Raw genomic sequence first — 20,267 nt, forward strand, 5'->3', positions numbered from 1 at the left:
GGCATTAGCGGTTAGCCGCCTGCCGCTCCATTTTAGCTGATTACTAAGTCTAAAAAAGGATCATTAAGGTCGTTTATCCAATTAGGTCCAGAAGCAATGGATTCGAATTTTCAGAACTTGTAGGGTTATTACGTAATGTATGAGATAAGACCAAATTCTCTCGTTTCAAATCAGCTTTCTAGAACTTTAGAATAACAACAACGTTTACTCCACAACAAACTACTATCCGTTAATATGCGAAACAAATATAGTAGTGCAACCGACTTTATACTAACAAACAAGCCAATCCTGGTAGCGCCTTTTCCGTGAACAGGCGAAGTTGACTTAAAATGGGGTAATGCCGCAAAATATGATACCCTAGCTGAAGCTCAAGCTTGGCCCGTGTATAGAATCGACCGAAAAAAAAACCATACAATAACTATTAGTAATCTTATTAAGGCAAAACGCCACGATAGTCACGACAGTGGATCTCGGATCACCTGAGCAGTAGGGCTATGATTCCAAGGCACCTGGACTTTTCGATCTTTGAAGGGTACGTATTCCAAAATCTGTCCTCTTTTGATAAGTTTCCCGATGATTTCCACCACTCTGTCTACGCCGATCCAGGGATTGACGAAACGATCGAAGAACCAGTCCGCCCAGGTCTCCCAGGTGACGCCACGGATCTGTTTTCTACCAACGGCATGTAGTCGGCTGGCTTCGTTGTCCCTGATCTGCTGATACCGGGCGAAGGCGTCCTCGATCGCCCCCGTGCCCGGGTCGGGTTCGGATTTCAGGGTGCGGTAAAGCTCGTTAGCTAACACTGCAGCTGAATTGATGCCGGTGTTCACGCCCAAGCCCGTTACAGATGTAGCTTTATGCACAGCGTCGCCCGCAAGCACAACCCGCTCGTGATACCACTTATCGCAGTATCCTTCCTCCTGATTCACCATCGCAGCGGTCTCCTTAACGGTAAGCTCCCACATATCTTGAAAGCGGACGCCGGGCCCGACCGAGATGTTTGAAAGCTCTTCGGCGAGGCGGTCCCGATCCTCAGTTGTATACCGCTTCAGCCCTGCTGTCGGCGGAATGGGGCGCAGAATGGCAAAGTGCCCTCTGTCTGCACCGACCATAATCTGCGAAACAATTCCACTGCCGCGTGATTGGTAGAAGGTACCCGGCTCAAAGCCGTGGCAGGAATGAAAGCACCCGTAGAGGCCCTGGTAGGTGGCAGTCATAGGCCATGTGTCAGGCGGTGTTTGAGCTAGCTGTTGCATTATCTGGCGCGTCTTGCTGTAGACACCATCGACGCCGATCAGGATAGAACCCTCTTCTGTCCTGCCATCTTTTAAATGGACCTTGACACCTTTCTCATGTACTTTTACATCAAGGACAGCTGCACCAGCTTTTACCCGCGTCTCTTTCTCCGGTAGATTCTCATAGAGGAGGGCAATCAACTGCCCGCGGGAGAGGCCCGCCATCGGATACGCATGACTGGTGGATTGAGACTTAGATATGCGGCTATTTCTGGAAGATCGCAAAAGTAGCAGAGTTAGGTACTCACCGTTCTGCTAGTATCGACCACAGGGGAGTTGACTTGATTACCCGGCCGTTCCCGGTCAGCAGATCTGTGTGGGTGTGGTTTATGATGAAGTCTTTCTCGGCTTTCTCATAAAGGCCGATCTGGTCCAGCAGCCTAAGCGTTTGTGGGTATAGGAGAACGCCAGCGCCTTGATATCGAAGCACCGTATCATGCTGCTCAAGCACCACGTAATCGATATTTGCTCTACAAAGGGCATGTGCCAGGTACAAGCCCACGGGTCCCGCGCCGACAATGATGGCGCGGAATTTGGTTGGGGTCGATTCGACCATGGCATCTAGTAGGAAGTTCGCTGCGTTAGACAGGTGGGAGATAGAGCTTAGCTAAAAGGGAGCGGGGCAAGCAAGGCAATGGGGTTTGGGGCAGAATTTATAGAGCCGCTCAGACAACATTTTTGTTTTCATAGGTAGATCTATGTAATATGATAGATTGGAGTGAGTGGTTGGTGGGGATCGGGAATGAACAACCGTATCGTCGGGTGAAGTTTTTATTTACTCTAATACAAAGCTACCCATCTCGGTACCGGTACAGGTACCCACCTAGGCAGGCAGATCTTTGAGTACTTTGTATATGTAGGTACTCACAAATACCTATGGATGTATCCAGCCCTAGAGCGGGTACCTAGTCCAGGTTTGGGGCTAATTCACTGGGATAAGAATGTTGTGTTGGTGTTCTTTGGACCATGAGCAATACGTTCCTTGCATACTAGTGCGAGCTCTAGGTGTTGGCTTCTAAGCTACTAGGTATTGAGGTACTGAGGTAGTTATGCATCTCCCGACAGGCCGTTCAAAATGAATTGCAGGAAAGAGTCTTGTCATCCCTTACTTCCCACTTGGCTTCTTGGAGGAGGCCGGGGTTGGGTATAAAGGGATCTTGGCAGGGGGGCCAAACTCTTCTTGTAAGCTTTTTGGAGCTCTTAACCTCCAAACAGCCAGAAATGAAGATTCTGCACGTAATTGGTTCTGAGGGAGATGCTAAAAACAATCCAATTTTTAAAGGAACTTTTTAACTCTCAGCAGGGAACGATCGATCCCCTTTTCCCCTGCTTAAAGCTAGTCTCTAGCTCTTCAACGCCTCAAGGCACAGACACCGGCGCGTACGATCTTATTGTCGATTCTTATGTATAAAAACCCCTTCGTAAAAAATTCAGGGCATTCATGAACGCCTTACCACGTTTGAATTCTATTTACTAGCAACTGCTTTGTCGATACCGGCTCTTCTTGGTTGCCTCTGCACTAAGCTGATCGAGTGGCATGTTCTCCATCAGCATGAAAACACCCACATCAGCTCCGATCTCCCTCGAGAACCAATTTTTCAGATCAATCGCTACTAGAGAGTCAATCCCATAGGTATGGATTGGCTTGCTGGGATTAATTTCTGTCTCGGGAAGGCCTAGGATGCTGGCTACCTTGGCTGAGAGCCATTCCGTGACGAGGTGGATGGCTTCTTGTTCTGACACTGCCCCTTGCAACTGTGCCCCTTTATCCGCTGTAACTAGGTTGTGGCTGGTGCCAGTGGTAGCCTGCCCGTTTTCCTTCAATCCTAGGCGATATAGATGACGGAACAAGGGGCGGCGAATTGAGTGATGGAGATCAATACCCTTCTCTAAAATGGCCGAAGGCATCTCAATACCAACGAGAACTTGGGCATAAGTGTCGCTTAGAGGTAGGTTAGGGTCACAATAATGATCTAGCAGCGCAAGGAAGTCTTGCTGCTCAATGTCCATAAGATGGCCAATACGTCGCATCGATGAGAGAAGGTCTTTATTTTCGGATACCACACCCTCCGATACCATCATGCCAAGGTCAATAGATACCGCTTTTTGTCCGTGCGATATTCGATAGTGAGCTAGCGCATCCTGGTACGTGTTTCCAGACGCGTAGTTGGCTTGTGCGCGGCCGCCAAAAATGCCGTTGATGGAGGACAGCATAATGAAGAAGTCAAGATCTGAAGGGAGAAGTTCATGGAGATTCCAGGAACCAGCTACTTTAGGGCGCATACTAGCAACCCAATCGTCATAGGTCATATTTTGAAATAAGTTATCCTGAAATGGGAGAATATTAGTTAAATCTGTAGTGTCCAAGAAGTGTTCTTGGGGAGAGAACAATACGAACCCTCAAAACCACCGTGGCTTGGACGCAACCCCTGATAGGGGGCATGGTTATTCTCAAATTTTCAAGTACGCGTTTAAGGCTGTTGATATCGCTGATATCGGCTTCAGGCGTTGAAACATAAACATCTTTTTCTTCCAGTTCCTGGACAAGAGCCTTAGCTTTTGGCCGGTGAGCCCCGGAACGGGAAAGGAGAACGAGGTGTCGAGCCCCACGACTTGTCATCCATCGCGCAATACTTCTACCCAGACCGCCAAAGCCGCCAGCAATGACATAGGTAGCATCAGCAGAAAAGGTGTATCTAGATCTCGTCTTGACGTCTGCAAGGATGGGAAAATCAGGATCAAGCTCAATGATCCTCTTGCCGATCGTATTACATGCAATGAAATGATCAAACGCAGCATTAATCTGATTTGCGTTAAACACACGAAGAGGCTGTGGGTTCTGGAAGTCCTCGGAGAAAGCAATCTTTATAGCTTCTTGAAAGGTCCTGTAGAACATGGAGGGCTTGCGCCGCAAAAGGTCAACCATATCTATACGTGCTCGTGAGACATTCGCTGGTGTATTGATTGGCTCCGGTATAACACCTGCGTGCGACCGTGAGTTCAACTTTGTGCCTTGGAGACTGATATCTACGAGCCGACCAAATGGTGCGAGACAAGGCAAAAAGTCGTCTGAGCTGCAAGTTGCATCTGTAAGTGGCCCCATGACGACGTCAACTCCGGACCCCTCTGTTTCTCGGCATAACTTTTTGATCAATGAGCCACACTCATCATTGCTATCTATCTGCAGGATCGCCGTCTCGGGCACGTGGAAATGGTCGCGGAGAAGGGTGCGGCTTGATTCTGAGCTGACTGTAACTAACACGTGCGCACCAAGCCTCCTAGCAAGTTGTATCGACATTTGACCAACGCAGCTTGAGCCCTTATGGATCAAGACGGTCTCGTCCTCCTGTAACCTGGCTACATGGACGAGGGCGTGATAAGCTAACCACAGCGCACTGGGCATTGAAGCAGCCTCGGCGAAGCTCATTTGTGAGGGTATTGGCGAGAAGGCACCCTTTCTACAACGTACTGTGGACGCCGTCGTCGGACAGGCGATAAGACATATCCTGTCTCCTGGACGTGCCCCTGAGGAGCCGCCGGCTGATTGGACGACCCCTGAGCACTCTGTCCCCAGTCCGACCTGGTCCAATTCCCCGGTGATAACAAGATAATCTCTGAACGTAAGACCAATTGCTCTTACTTGAACGAGAACTTCGTCATCATTGAAATGAACGGCGTCGCTTTTTTCTGTGACTTCTTCCTCGACCCATTGGCACCCAGCTGTGTTAAGATGCTTTAGTGAGTCTTGTCGAAGCGACAGCTGTATCTTCCCATCTGGTCGACACTCTTGCTTTTGATATGGCAAGATGGCCTGAGAAATGGTACTATCTAGCGAAGAATTCTCTACAACACGCGGGATGAGAAGGATACCCCGCTCAATGACATAGTTGGTTTCGAGGTCTTCAACCGATGAGTCAATGAGACGCTGGGCGAGCTCACGAATGACATGTGAGATTGGACGCAAATCACCTCCATATTCCTCCTGGCTTAAGCGAAGGATGGCAAATTTTCGCGAGGAATCTTCTGACATCAAGACTCGGCCGAGGCCCTCTATTAGAGAGTGCCGAGGATCCCGTGGCCTTCCTCTGGTTACCCAAATCACGTTAGGAAACAGCAGTAGAACTGATTGTAACTGATCATAATCCGCCTTGGATATCCCATCGATGAAATAACCGTCAAACTCCAAGAGGGAGATGGTAACTGAGGTTTTGAGACCAAGGTCGGTGGGCTGTTCCGTGTTGCTGAAATCGATCAGTGTGTGTGTCGTACATACGAAAAGGGATGGATGGAATTGGTCGCGGAGAAAGCTGGCCATTCTGTGTTGGGAATTTATGTTTCCATCGACCAACACATTTATATCTTGGAGCTGCGGTATAAAAGACTGTTCTGTGCTTCCATTCGGCTGTGCATCATTACTGACGGCACTAGATATTATGATGCTGGTATATTGACATGCTGGATTCTCTTGACCTGCAAATTCCACGTCCACGCCCGAGAATCCTGTTCTCAAAAGACGCTGATGCCACTGCTCGACTGTTAAGCAAGGGCTGTTCTTAGAGCGGGACGTGTCATGGCCAAGAGGATTCCACCAACCCTTCAACAGACCGAAAGCGAAGCCAACGTGGACTGCCTCAGGATCGGTGGTCTCTAGCAATAGAAGCTTGCCACATGGCTTGAGAAGCTTATGGATGTTACGCAATGATTCGTCTAGATCGTCTGTCGCGTGTAAGACATGTGACGCGATTACAAGATCATAACTTCCTAGCTCGAATGATTGTGAAGCTGGATCTCTGGAAATGTCGCAAACGCGGAACTGCATCTGGTTGAGATATTGACTAAACTTCTTTCGAGCTTGATCGAAGAACTCGGGCGAGATATCGGTATAATCATACTGAGCCCACTTCCTGACATCATCGGTGCTCATCGCCTCTAACAGACGTAATGTTTGACCACCAGTGCCTGCTCCCACTTCTAGAATCTTCATGGATGGGTTCTTGAAACTGAGCAACTCCATATACCTTAGCGTGGGGTAAGAGTGGATGTCATTGGCGAGGACTTCGGAGTAATAGCGTTCAGATAATTGATCTCTAAACATAACATCAAGAGGATCAACATCACCGCACAGAATTCCTAAATGATTTCGACAAAACTCGATGAAGAAATGCCCTTCAGCGTTTGAATTGTCAATCTTATTCATTAGCTGCTCCCTAAAGGTGCCATCCTCGAGTTGCTGAACAGATGCTGGAGAAACTGCCGCTTCTCCATTGTGGAGTCGCTGCCGCTGATTCTCCATCCATCTTACATACAGCCCGAGATGTTTGGGAAGCGTTGACTCCGGGTGATGGTCTAGGAATTCTAACGCCCGTTTGATAGTATACATGATGACGGAGTTTATTGCAAGGAATGTTTGGGCAGCGTTTGCGGGTTGCTTAGGCCTCTGCCACAGACAATAAAGGCGCAAATTCTCATTATCCATCATGCCAACGTCGGGCTTCCAGATAAGTCTCGTATGTAATCTTCGCGGGCTGAGTCCCTGTGAATCCGAAGCCTCGGTGCTACCAATGAAGGCTGTCTTCATCCCGTCTAGATAGATAAGAGGAGTCGTAGAGCCAGGAGCTGTTGCTGCAATATCGGCTGAAGCGCCACGGTAACCTCGTAGACGGCATTTGGAAGTCACAGAGATTAAACCATTGCGCAAGCTAGGGCTACTGCAATCAATCCAAATGCCATCGGCGTGGATAGGAACCATGGGTGGGAGGCTCTGGTGCATCGCAGTCAGGCTTGGCAGCATCAACTGTGCCAGCCCATCAAGAGTGCAGGGATGAACAACGTAGTGAGGGCCGAATGTGTCCGAATTCGCAGCTTTACGTTTCCATGACTCTGTATTTATTCGAGCAACAGCCTCACCTGTCTTTCCAATGCGCATATCCTCGATATTCTGAAAGGCTGGCCCATACCGGAGTGCCGCTCCGGTCCCCATTGACATTTTATAGGGGTCTTGGCAGTCTAATCCTTGGCAAGCCCCTGAAACTTGATCAATCCAGCTGGCCGTAGACACCCAAGAAAGTTTTTGCCTGCCCGTATCTGTCGTGACGGCCTGAATATAACCACTGCTACATTCCACGTAGGTATTGTTCTCTAATACGAACAGGCGGAATTGAGACGGTGCTGCTGAATTAGATGGGTTTGAAGACGTTGATATGGTTAACTGGACCTCGACATGGCCTTTATCGCGTGGGAAGCTAATGGGGTGGGAGAAAGAGACGTCTTTAAGCTGGAATCCTTGTATAGAAGCCAAGCTTGAAACCCCAAGCAGCTCACGGAGACCCTCAATGGCCATGATGACCATCCCGGCGGCTGGAAATATGATAGAATCGCCAATGGTATGATCTTCAATCCATGGAACTTCAGCTAGGCGCATGACGTTACGCCACTGCGCTACATGTGGATTCCAGTCAAGAGAGCGCGTCCCAAGAAGATCATGTCGGGCAGTTTCGCGAAATCGGAAGTTCCTACTCAGGCGGCCCTCGTGCCAATAAGATTGCGAATGATTGAATTGGTACCTGGGCAAGTTTTCTGGTGTTGGTCTCGGCGACGATCCTCTAAGTTTATTAGTTGCCATAAGATCTACCGGGTAGCCAGCACTGCAGAGGGTTCCTACTGCATGAAGCAGTGAGATTGTAGCGCTCTGGTTACGTGTGAGGGAAGAAAGGTATGTCGGCTTCTGGAGACCTGTAAACGTCTCCAAGTTCTCGCGTATTGGACCACGTAAAGCGCTGTGTGGTCCAATCTCCAAGAAGTGCGTAGCAGTTGGGTTGAGAAACGCAGCTTTCCCAAGCTTTTTGCGCGGGGCCTTGCCTGCCTGAGATAGAAGTCTGAGGATTGCCGCTTCGAAGTCAACGGGCGAGGTTAGGTTTGATACCCAATAGCGAGGGGTGGCAAGCCACTGTGCTGTGATAATGTCACCAGTGACTGATGAAATCATGGGTACAGACGTCATGCCCGAGACGCGGCCGGATCCTCTATCAATTTCACCAAGTGAAGAAGTGTATTGATCGACAATTGAATCCATAAAGCTCGAATGATAAGCAATAGGAACGTGAAGTGTTCGAGAAAAGACTGCATCATCCTGAAGCCACTGCTCTAGCTTTGTAAGTCCAACAGCGTCACCGCTCAACGTAACGCTCTTAGGACTGTTGATGCAGCCGATGGAAACTCGGAGTGAGCCATCGTACTTCTCTAAACGATTCAGATACGGGATTACTTGCTGCTTTGAGAGGCCGACAGCCATCATGGTCAGGCCCGAGGCCCTAGATGCAAGCTTGGACGACAAGACGCCTCGGTGATAGGCGATTTTGATGGCTGAAGTTTGGGAAAGCGCTCCAGATGTATAAGCTGCTGCGATCTCCCCGGAAGAATGTCCCAAGACCACTGAGGGAAGTATGCCAAAGCTCTCCAAAAGATCCACTAGCGCAATTTGTAGGCAGGTCGTGAGCGGTTGGGCATACTCAGGTAAGTTGACTAGGGCCTCATATTTCTGGTCATGACAGGTTTCCATCATATCAAAGATAGACCATCGGCAACCAAGATTCTTGAGAATGCCGTTCGAAGCACCGAGGCTCTGTCGGAAGACAGGGAAAGTAAGCAGCTGGCGACCCATACCAAAATACTGTGCCCCTTGTCCCGTGAACACAAATGCAACATGTACCCCATCCGTTGCCCTCGTAGGGGCAGCGATTTCTACATCTCTTATGGTTTTCGCATCAATTTTACCCGTACCCATGACGGAAAATACCCTCCAGCCAAGATTGCTTCTCTTCTCTACCAAGTGATATGCCAAGTCATCAATACCCGATTGGTTTCGGGTGAGAAATTGACGATAAGCATCGGATAACTTAAGTGCGCTCGACTCATCATGGGCCGACCAGATAAGCAGCTTGGGTTGATGTGTTTGGAATTCTTCGCTTTCCGTGATTATGTTGTCTTGATGCCAATTGGAATCTGAGCTAAAGCCGTTCAGGGCTATGCTTTCTCGTGTACGGTGACAGCCATGCAGGCCATGGAGCTGTAGATAATTACGAGCATCGTCAATAATCAAAATCGCATTCGTGCCCCCAAATCCGAAAGAGTTAACCTATTTGATAGAATCGTTTAGCTTCTGTGAAGACTTCGAATGTTTAAATATTTAGGTAGGTAAGTACTAACACAGGCTCGACGGATCGATGATTTTGGCCACGGCACAGTTTTCGTTGGAAACTAGTGGAGAACAGGGGTTAGTCCCTACTAGATCCGCATGGACGACTTCAAAGCTCACCTCAAGATGTAGTTCATGCGAGTTAATCCAGCCATTCAATGATTTGAAGCCAGAAATAGGAGGGATGACTCCGTTTTCAAGAACCAGAATGGTCTTAATCACTCCTGCGAGGCCACTACAGCCTTCTAAATGGCCAATATTCGCCTTCACGGCCCCAATATAGAGGGGGTCCTTCGAGCTTCGACAATGGCGAAATGCTGTGCCGATTGCATTTGCCTCGATAGGATCGCCAACTGGTGTGCCAGTCCCATGAGCTTCAAAGAACCTGGTCGGTTCCATATCGAGGTTAGCTTGCCGATATGTTTGCTTAATGAGGCTGACTTGTGCGTCCCCGTTTGGCTGTGTGATGCCGGGCGTTCTCCCATCTTGATCTATTTGTATTTAACGTTAGTTTAAGGCAATCAGTTCTAGATTAGGACGTGGTGTAAATACGTTCATCTTGTAGTGTTATAGTAAACTCGTATAGATGAATAGGCCCCTCCTATTGTTAGAATGGGAAGACTCACTAGACCCCGTATTCCGGATCACTGCTCGAATTGTGTCCCCATCTCGCAGCGCATCCGACAAACGCTTTATAATGAGTACGGCAATCCCTTCTCCGCGGGCATAGCCATTTGCACGTTCGTCAAAACTCCAACAACGACTAAGTCGAAACACCCTCTTGTGGGCCACCCCCTCGTGGGCCACCCTTTTCCCATACAAAACCGTTAAAATCCAACTATTATAATTAATTAAATAAAATAGATAAAAATATATGGATGGAAGTTTCACACTCTTATAGCTATATTATATGCGTCAATTTAATTTTGTAATTTTCAGATTTTTCTAATATATTTAAATGAAAGGTTTTTTTTGCTTTAACAAATGTGCATATAAAATATACGGAAAACTGTTAAAGCTTATAACACTTCGGATTTTTAATATATAAATTTAATTTTAAATATTTTAAATATTTTAAATACTTAATTATATAATAATAGTGAAATATTTTAAAAAAGTATTTTATTTTATTTTTATAATTTAAAATATAAAGATTTTTTTAATTTTTATATTTTTTTTATATTTTTTAAAAATTAAAAATTCCGTTTTTTTATTATAATAAACTTAATAAATTTAATTATTAAAACTTTATTATATATATATAAAGTTTAAATTTTATTATATTTAAAACATTTAAAATTAAAATATTATATATTATTTTTATAAAGTTATAAGCCTTAACAATTTCGTATATATTTTATATGAAAAAATGTTAACGAATTTTATCTTTATAATTATTTAAATTTATGAAACGAAGAAAATTCCAAAAATTAAGCCGCTTTAAAATCTTTAATACTTGAATATTATAAACTCATAAACCGTTAATTATATATTTATAAGTATTTTATTTAATTAACTATAAGCATCGGAGTTAAGCCGTTTTGTATGGGAAAAGGGTGGCCCACGATGGGGTGGCCCACAAGAGGGTGTTTCGACTTATCGCGTGACAAGAAGTTGAAATCAGACATAAATTTCATGAAATGAGGGTGATAGACAAGATTGGCACCCCCGACTAGTGCCATGGACGTTGTACCCGCCCGTAAGTCCTGGCAAGCTAGATGGAGCGCGACAAGACTACTAGAACAGGCAGAGTCTAGATTCATCGATGTCCCCTTGAAGTTGAAGAACCAACTCACGCGGTTCGCTAACATAGATGGGGCGATCCCCATAACAGCGTGTCTCTGCTCTGCCTCATAATCTTGCTGCAGGATGCTAAGATAGTCATTCGTAAAGCATCCAGTATATACTGAGGTATCGGAGCCAGAGCATTTGGCGATTGGAATACCCGCTAAGATTTCGCGTCAATACAATCTACCACATTGACTTCAGAGATAGGGGTTTGAGGTAGCTACTAACCATCTTCTAAAGCGTGATAGGCAGCCTCGAGCATCCGGCGGTGTTGTGGGTCCATACACATTGCTTCCCCGGGCGTGATAGAAAAGAACGGAGCATCAAATGCACCTAGATCTTCATCAAGAAAGTGCCCACCCCGGAGAGGTATCTACTCCATGAGTCAGTTCTTCTTAGATTCTTCCTCGGTTCTCAGTCGGTACCTAGGTATCGAAAAGACGGCTTACCGAGCTTGGGCGGCCCTCCTCCGGGTGATAGAACGCGTCGATATTTAAGCGGCTTTGAGGAAAGTCGGCACTTGCGCATTCCCCGCTACATAGCATCTGCCAGAAGCGCTCTTCCGAAGCAGCTCCCCCGGGAAATTCAAAGGCCAAACCGACTATTGCGAGTGGCAATGTGTCATCTTTGTTGAATTCATCAGGTGGTTTGTTCGCCATGGCTTCCACTATGTAGAGCGTTGAATTCTCGTTAGGTACCTTCACTGCTATAGAAAGATTCGGACTTTTAGCCACAAGATAGTGATTTATTCAAGAGGAATACAGATGGCTCCCAAATGCTTTATAGTTCGTGGTCACTGCGATGAGAAGGGGCTCAATTGTGAGACCTCAAATACTAATTATGTACTACCTAGGTAGGTAGTTAGGTAGGTAAGTGCCATACTACTACGCCACTGCCTGTATGCCTATGAACACTCCGAGCAAGGCATACTGTCCGATCTTCTTACGAGGCTATGAAGTTATTTTTATTTTTCGGGAAACATACCTAGTACCGAAGCCGTAGGGTAGATGGTAGGCGGCTTCTGATGAGGAGTTGTTTCCTATTTTCTAACAAGGTGTGGATGCTATTGTAATGTTGGTGTCATTGAAAATAGGGGAGCATCTTAAATGCTTGCCTAGCAGCATCGTAAATTAATTACCGCAAAGGCGCATGTTTGATTTGGCGCAGCTCATGGGTACCATTTTTGTATACTGAAAGGTCAGATTATTGCGAGGTAGTAATTCGTAGTAGTACATTATATACTTAGCTTAATATAGGGGATGGCGTTTCTATAAAAACTGTTGTTCAGCTAATTTCCAGGTCCTCATTGGACTCGCTCACGCATTGATCGGATCATCGAGACATAGAAAGGAAAACTTTTGGTATCATGGAGTTCCCACATGTATCTGACATGACGAAGCCTAAGATTCTCTTCCTACACGGTATAGGAACCAATAGCGATGTAAGCCCTTCCAGTCTCTCCTTCTATTTTGCCGTTGATATAGATACGGTCTAACTTACCTAATCGCCACCAACACAGATTTTTAAAGTACAGACAGGTAAATACCTTTGACTTCAATACCTGCAACAAATCTTCAGTTTGGCCATATGAGAATCTGGTAATTCCCGGCCGGCTCATAGCGGCGATCCGCCATAGATTAGGCAACGGTTTCCTATACGATTTCGTTGAAGGGGAGCACCCCTGGCCTGCTGCGCCTGGGATAGATCGCGCGTTTGGTTACCGGCAGATGTGCTACTCCTACTTCGACGGCTCGGCCCGAAGTGCGCTGACAGCAGTGAAGGATCTGAAGGATTACGTGGAGGAGAATGGTCCGTTTGAATGCGTCGTCGGTTTTTCTTTGGGGGCTGCAACGGCGGACGATAGTACCGAATCCGCCAACCTGCTAATTCATTTTATATATTATAATATATATTGTATAAATGTATAGTAAACTTTAATTATTAATATTGTATTTTATTATTTATAAGGGCTATAGCATTAAAAGGCGTTATAAATTATAAAAAATTATAACGTTTTTTAATTTATATTATTTATAACGTGTTAAATTTAAAGTTATTTTATTTAAACTTAAGCGTTTCGTATTTAAATTATTTTAAAATAATTTTTAAAATTAATTAACGATTATTTTAATATTATTACTATAAAATTATATTTTAATAAAAAGTTTTAAACATGAAAATTAATTACTTTATTTATTTAATAAATTATTTATATTTTATAAATTAAAATTGCGAGAAAAATATTAACATATATTAAACATTATTATTTACGAAATTATAACTAACTTTTAACGTTTAAAATCTTTAATTTTATTTATTATAATAAATAATTAAACTTTTAAATTAATAATTACTTTAAAAGTAACATTTAAAATATATTATTATTATTAAATATTCCTTATATTATTTTTAAATATTAATTAAAATAAAAATAAAATAGGGATAATTTTAAATACACCGGTTATTTAAATACGCTTACTTAAATTTATTATTATTAAAACGATTACTTTATTATTAAATAAATTAATATATATTAAATTAATGCGAATATTTATTTTTATTATTATTATAATAATATTTAATATAAATATTATTAAAATAATTAAGTAAAATAATATAATATTAAAAAAAATTTTAATTAATTTTATAACTTATATAAATGCGATTTAAAAACAAAATAATATTAACTATAATAATGTAAATAATTAAATTTATTAAAAAATATAAGTATAATTAAAAGATATTTATTAATTTAAATTTACTTTTGTAATTATTAATTAATAATTAATATTATAATAATTTTAACTTTTAATAATAACGTTTTTAATTATAAATTTAATTATTAAATAAAAAAATCCACTTAACTTAAAGTTATATTTATAATTAATTAAATTTATTAAATTAATAAAAATTAATAAAATAAATATATATATTTAAATCTTAAACTATTAATATAATAATTTTATTAATAAACATTTTTTTAATTTTCGTAAAAACTTAAATAATATAATTAATTAAATTAATATTATTCGTTATTTTTAATTAATTATTATTATTATTAATAAACGTATTATAAATAAATAACTTAAATAAAATAAAAAAATATTTATATTTCGTCGAATTTTAGTTAAGGGTTTTTATTTAAAACTAATTAAAACTTAACTTATTATTAATAAAAGCTTTTAATTCTTTTTTTAAAAAGTTAATAAATTCATTATTTTACTTAATAATATTAATTTTTCGTTTTTAAAAATAAATAATTAATATTAAGTTAGCTTTTTTTTAATTTATTATCCTTAAATGCGATTTAATGGTAAATATAATAAAAATTTCGGGTATTATTAATTATTTATATCGGAAAGATATAAAAAATATACGTAATATAATAAATTTAAAATATTTCTAATAATAAAAATAAAACATTTAATATTAATAAATAAATAAAAAAAAAAAAAGGGTAAATTATATTTATTTAAACATTTATTTATAAATATATTTAAATATATAATTTATACGTTTTAAAATTTTTCCTTAATTTAATTAAACTTTAAAATAAAATAATTTAAAAAATTTATTAAAAAAAATAATATTATAAAAAGGATTAATTTAATTTAATAATGAACACAAGTGGATATAAATGAATAAATGTAGCGGTAAGTTTTATAATAAATTTATTAATAATATACAAGGATTTTATTTACATAATATAAAAATAAAGTTAATAAAATCTTTAAATTATATTATATTTTATAATAACATTAATTATATATAAATTATTTTTAAATTAAATTATATTTAAAGCTTAAGTATTAATATAAAATTAAAAATAAAAACATTATTTACTTATTATATATGGAATTTAATTAAGGAAATTAATTTTACGGGTTAAATAATTAAAAATTTAAAAATAATTATAAGTATTACTTAATATAATAATCTCGTTATAACCTTATTAAAATTTTAATTATTTATTATATATTTAATTAAAATAATATTCACTTATTAAAAAAAATAAAAATATATATATATGGATTAAATGTATATATAAACTTATATTAAAAAGTAACAACCTTAATTAAAAAAAAAAAATAAAAAAAAACGGGGTATATACCTTGTTTTAATATTAAACAAACCTTTTAATAATTATTTATTATTACTTAAATAATATTAATATTAACTTTCTTAATTTTTTTAAAACTTTTATTACGGGCTTTTATACCTTTTTTATAACTAAACTTTTTTAAAATTTAAACCTTTTAAAACGGAATAATATATCATTTTTATAAAGTTTAATTTTTTATTTATAAATCCTTTTAACACGATTTAATATTAAACCATTATTATTTTAAATAACTTAAATATTTATAATATTTTAAATATATAACTTATATATTACGAAATATAAAAAAAATATAAAAGGTGATAATTTCTTATTAATAATATTAATATACATTATAAACTTTATTTTTAAAATATTTACTTAATTTATTAAAAATGGTACCTTTTTTATTTAACTTGGTATAAAAATGATAGCATTTTAATTATTTTTCTTATTTACTTTTTTCGGTAATATTAAATAATATTTAAATTCATAATTAACTTTTTTTTAAATTTTAATATTAAAGTAAGTCATTATATATTATTTAATAATAATGTTTTTAAATGTTTTATATTTTATTTTTTTACTTTATTTATTAATTATTATAAAGCCACATTTTTTTAAAAATATATTCTTATTATTTAAACATGTTTTTAATATTATAATTAAGTTTTTTCTTAATGTTTTTAATAAAATATATTTTATAATATAATTTTATTAAATTGTTTTATAAGAAATTATTATTATTCTTAACTTAATATAAGCATATAATAAAAGTAATTTAAATATTATAAAAGAAAAATTAACCATTATTTATTTATTTCTTCTTAAATAATAATATTTAAAAAGTTTAAAACGATAAAAATAAGATTTTTTTATTTTAAATTTTACTTAATATAAACTATATTTTTAAAATAAAATAAGAATTTACTTATTAATTTAGTTTTATATTTTTAAATGGGAACTACTTTTATACTTATTAATATTTAATAAAGATATATTAAAAGATTTTTATTTTAAAACCGGTAACCGAAAAAGTTTTATATTAAGAATAAAATTTAAAATAATGTTAATAAATTAATATAAGTGATAATTATAATCCGGTTAAACTTAAAAAAGTGGTTAATAATTATAATTTTTATATTATAAAAATAAATAAGCTTAATATTTAAGGAATTAAAAAATTATTTAACTAGCATTTATTTTAAAAATAAAGTTAATTATTATTTTTTTAATAACCCATAAATATGTTTAAATGTTTTTTAAAAGTAAAAACATTTTTTAAAAAAGTAAAATAACTTTAAATATTATTAAATTTATGTTATTAACCCTTTTTTCTTATATAATATATAAGTTTAAAAAAGTTTTAACATTAATAAATCTTTTAATAAAGAATTTAGTAATACATTAACGTTAATTCTTTATAATAATTTTTATTAATTTATGTTAAAAATTAATTTATCGTAATATAATATAAGAAAGTTATAAGTTAAAACACGTAAAATAAACCGATTAATAAATAAAACTTATATTATTAAATTAAAGAATAATTTATAACGATAATATTAATTAAATAAGTAACGAGATTTAATATAAATTTATTATTATATTTAAACATATAAAAGGTAATATTTAAAACGTTTATAATATAATAATATTAATTTAATAATTATAAATTAAAAATTATTATCTTAAATAATGGGAAATAAGTTAATTATACCTTTAAATTTAACATTATATTAAATAAAATTATAACTTAATAACGCATTTATAAATATTAAAATATGTAATTAAATAAATAAAACGGATAACTGCTGTTATTTTTTGCTTAATAAAATAAATGATAAACTTTAAAAAAAAAAAAAAAAAAAAAAAAAAAAAAAAAAAAAAAAAGCAAGGTTTCCCGGTCCGGTAAATTTAAGCTTTTATTTAAATTTTTTTAAATATATATGTTATTAAAAGATTTAATATATTTTTTATAATATTTAAAAAGTTTTCCCGCGTATTATAATAAAATAAACATTTAAAGTTAAACTTATAAATTGTTTATACATGAATTTCTTTTATAATTATAAACTTAAAAAGATTTTAATTATTATTATTTATTATTAAAATCATAAAAATTAACTTATAATTAATATAAGAAAAGTTATAAATTATAAACTTAAATTAAATAAATTATTTATAATTATTAAATTATATAATAATAAAATTAATAACTTTAATAAATAAAAAAAAACATTATAAATAAGAAAAAATAAATAATAAGCAACTATTAAATATACTTATAAGTAAATTTATTACTTAAAATATAATTAAATAAAAAAAATTTAAACTATTTTAAATACGCGATATAAATTTAAAAAAGTAAAATATTTAAATTTACCGTAAAAAGTTTTAAATATATTATTAAATCCGAATTTAATATTAATATAAGTATTATTTATTTTTATTTTAATTATTAAAAAACGATAAAAATAAACTTAATATAAACGATTCCTGGTTTAAATTTAAATTTATAAGATTATATTTTTATTTTTAACTTAACTTTTATTAAAATTACTTAAATAACTTTAATTTTAAAAGCGTTTAATTAAAAAATTATAAAGTTTATTATTTTTACCATTTATATTAACCTTAATAAAACATTTTTTATGGTTTAAAATTTACCGTTATTTCGCATTAATTTTTATTTTATTATTTAATAAAAGTAACTTAAACATTATTTATTAATAAATTAATTATTAAAAATTAATTATACGTGGTAAAGCTTATTATTTTTATTAAACATTTAAAAATTTAATTTTTAATTTTCTTACCCTTTTATTTAACGCTTTTATTTTATAATTAAACGTTTTATAAAACGGGTTTTTTAAAAAAGGATTAATTATTAAAAATAATTTTATACCGGGCGATAATATTAATGGTAAAATAATAAGATAATGAAATTTAAAACCATATAATATTCTTTTTTTTCTTTACGTAATTAAAGTTCGGAATGTTTAAAAATAAGCGGTTAATTAAAAAAATTTAATTATATTTATTTAAAGGAATTTTTATTTAAAATAAAATATTATTATTTAAGTGAAATAACTTATAACGAACCGTAATAAACACATATATAAAAATTATAATATAATTCGTCGTTATACCTTTATGCGTAAAAAAAGTTAAACGAATCCGAATTTAAATTTTAAAGAATTGTTCACTTTATAAATAATATTTTATGGATAATTTAAACATGGTTTTTTATTATTTAAAATATATTTTTATTATTTTTATTAAAAATATAAAAAAGTATTTAGTTTTATTTTTATTAATAATATTTTTCCTTTAAAATATAGAAAAACTTTTAAACTTATAAGTTTAAATTTCTTAAATTAATATAAAACATAAAAAATATATTTAAATATTAATATAAAAAAAAAAAAACGTATAAATTAAGTAAGTTATAAATATTAAAATTAATAATAAAAGTTAAATAATTTAATAATTTATAAAATTAAATAAGTATATTATATGGTTAATTATTATTATTAAATTATATACGATTAATATAAATATTATTGCAATATATTATATTATTTTTTTACCATTTTTCGTATAAATTTAATTAATATATATTTTATTATATAAATTTATATATAAATATAAATATTTTTTTAATTTTATATAATAACTTTTTTTTTAATATTCGGGTAATTTTAAATTATATGGTGTAACTTAAATAATAATGTTTTTTATTTAACCGAAAAATATATTACACTTAATTTTATTATTTTTTTAATTTAAAATAATTAATATAAAAAATATTATTAAATTTTTTTATAATGTAATTTAAAAATTTTTTAAACCTTTTTATACTATTTCCGGTATTAATTTATATTATAAATATTAATAACACGGTATAAATTATTATTTTAATAATTTAAATATATTACTTTATTTATTTTAAAAGTTTTTTTTTATTATTAACTTTCCCGGTAATAAATAATAACGGCGTTAAATATAATTTAATATATTTTATTTATTATATTTTAATTAATAATTCTTAGCCTTATAATAAGTAAGATAATTTTCGGTATTTTTATTTAATTAAATTTACTTTTAAAATTATAATACATGTTATTCGCTTTATTAATAACGTTTTATAAAAAAAAGAATATTATTTATTTATTTTTAAATTTCTTAAAAATAAATATTATTTTATTTATATTTAATTATAATAATTAATTGTTATTATTAATTATATTTATTATAAATAAATACTTTATTATATTTAATTTTAATTATTAAGTTTTTTTTCATAATAATTTACTTTTAATATAACGTGAGTTTAATATTTACGATATTTTATTATATAAGTTATTAATAATACCGAAAATTCTTCGAAACGTTATTATTTTTTACGATGAGTGTTATTAAATTATATAATTGTTTATTATAATAAAACATACGTATATTATTCTTATTATTATTAATTAATGGTTTTTCGTAAATAAAATATTTTAATATTTATTAAATATAATAAATGAAATTAAAAAGTTAATAAATAATTTAAGTAACGGTGTTTTAATTTATAAAAATATTTATTATATATTAAATAAAATAAAAATAATTATAGTTTTAAAATATATTAATAAAAAATATAAAATAATATTACATTTATTATATTTTTATATTTATTATTTTTTTAAGTAAAATGCGTTATATTAAAATTAAAAGTATTAAAATTTATATGGTATATTTTAAAAGTTTTGATTTACTTATTTTGTTTGGTTTATTTTTTAAGAATATACTTTACGGTTTTTTTTAAATAAACGCGATAATTTTTAACTTTATATATAAAAATTTATAGCGTTTAAATTTTCTTTTAACGTTATATTTAAAA

At 34.1% G+C, this 20,267-nt stretch overlaps 2 protein-coding genes across 2 annotated transcripts; both read right to left on the reverse strand.

Moving 5' to 3' along the window:
* Nucleotides 1-122: 122 nt before the first annotated feature.
* F4807DRAFT_380002 (FAD/NAD(P)-binding domain-containing protein) lies at nucleotides 123-2,013 on the reverse strand. The gene is made up of 2 exons (XM_047995771.1): nucleotides 1,544-2,013; nucleotides 123-1,473 (listed from the first exon to the last, which is right to left on the reverse strand). The coding sequence occupies exons 1-2, from the start codon at nucleotides 1,849-1,851 to the stop codon at nucleotides 456-458; spliced, it is 1,326 nt and encodes a 441-aa protein (XP_047856402.1). The 5' UTR covers nucleotides 1,852-2,013; the 3' UTR covers nucleotides 123-455.
* A 724-nt stretch (nucleotides 2,014-2,737) lies between these two features.
* Nucleotides 2,738-11,936, reverse strand: F4807DRAFT_472752 (lovastatin nonaketide synthase; the record flags this gene model as incomplete). Its single annotated transcript, XM_048003040.1, has 8 exons — nucleotides 2,738-3,623; nucleotides 3,694-9,429; nucleotides 9,501-9,551; nucleotides 9,598-9,980; nucleotides 10,116-10,252; nucleotides 11,086-11,437; nucleotides 11,506-11,650; nucleotides 11,727-11,936. The coding sequence occupies 8 exons, from the start codon at nucleotides 11,934-11,936 to the stop codon at nucleotides 2,769-2,771; spliced, it is 7,869 nt and encodes a 2,622-aa protein (XP_047856403.1). The 3' UTR covers nucleotides 2,738-2,768.
* Between the last annotated feature and the right edge of the window lie 8,331 nt (nucleotides 11,937-20,267).

The sequence above is a fragment of the Annulohypoxylon truncatum genome (assembly GCF_022578515.1).
Source record: "Annulohypoxylon truncatum strain CBS 140777 unplaced genomic scaffold F4807scaffold_8, whole genome shotgun sequence".
Lineage (NCBI taxonomy): Eukaryota > Fungi > Ascomycota > Sordariomycetes > Xylariales > Hypoxylaceae > Annulohypoxylon > Annulohypoxylon truncatum.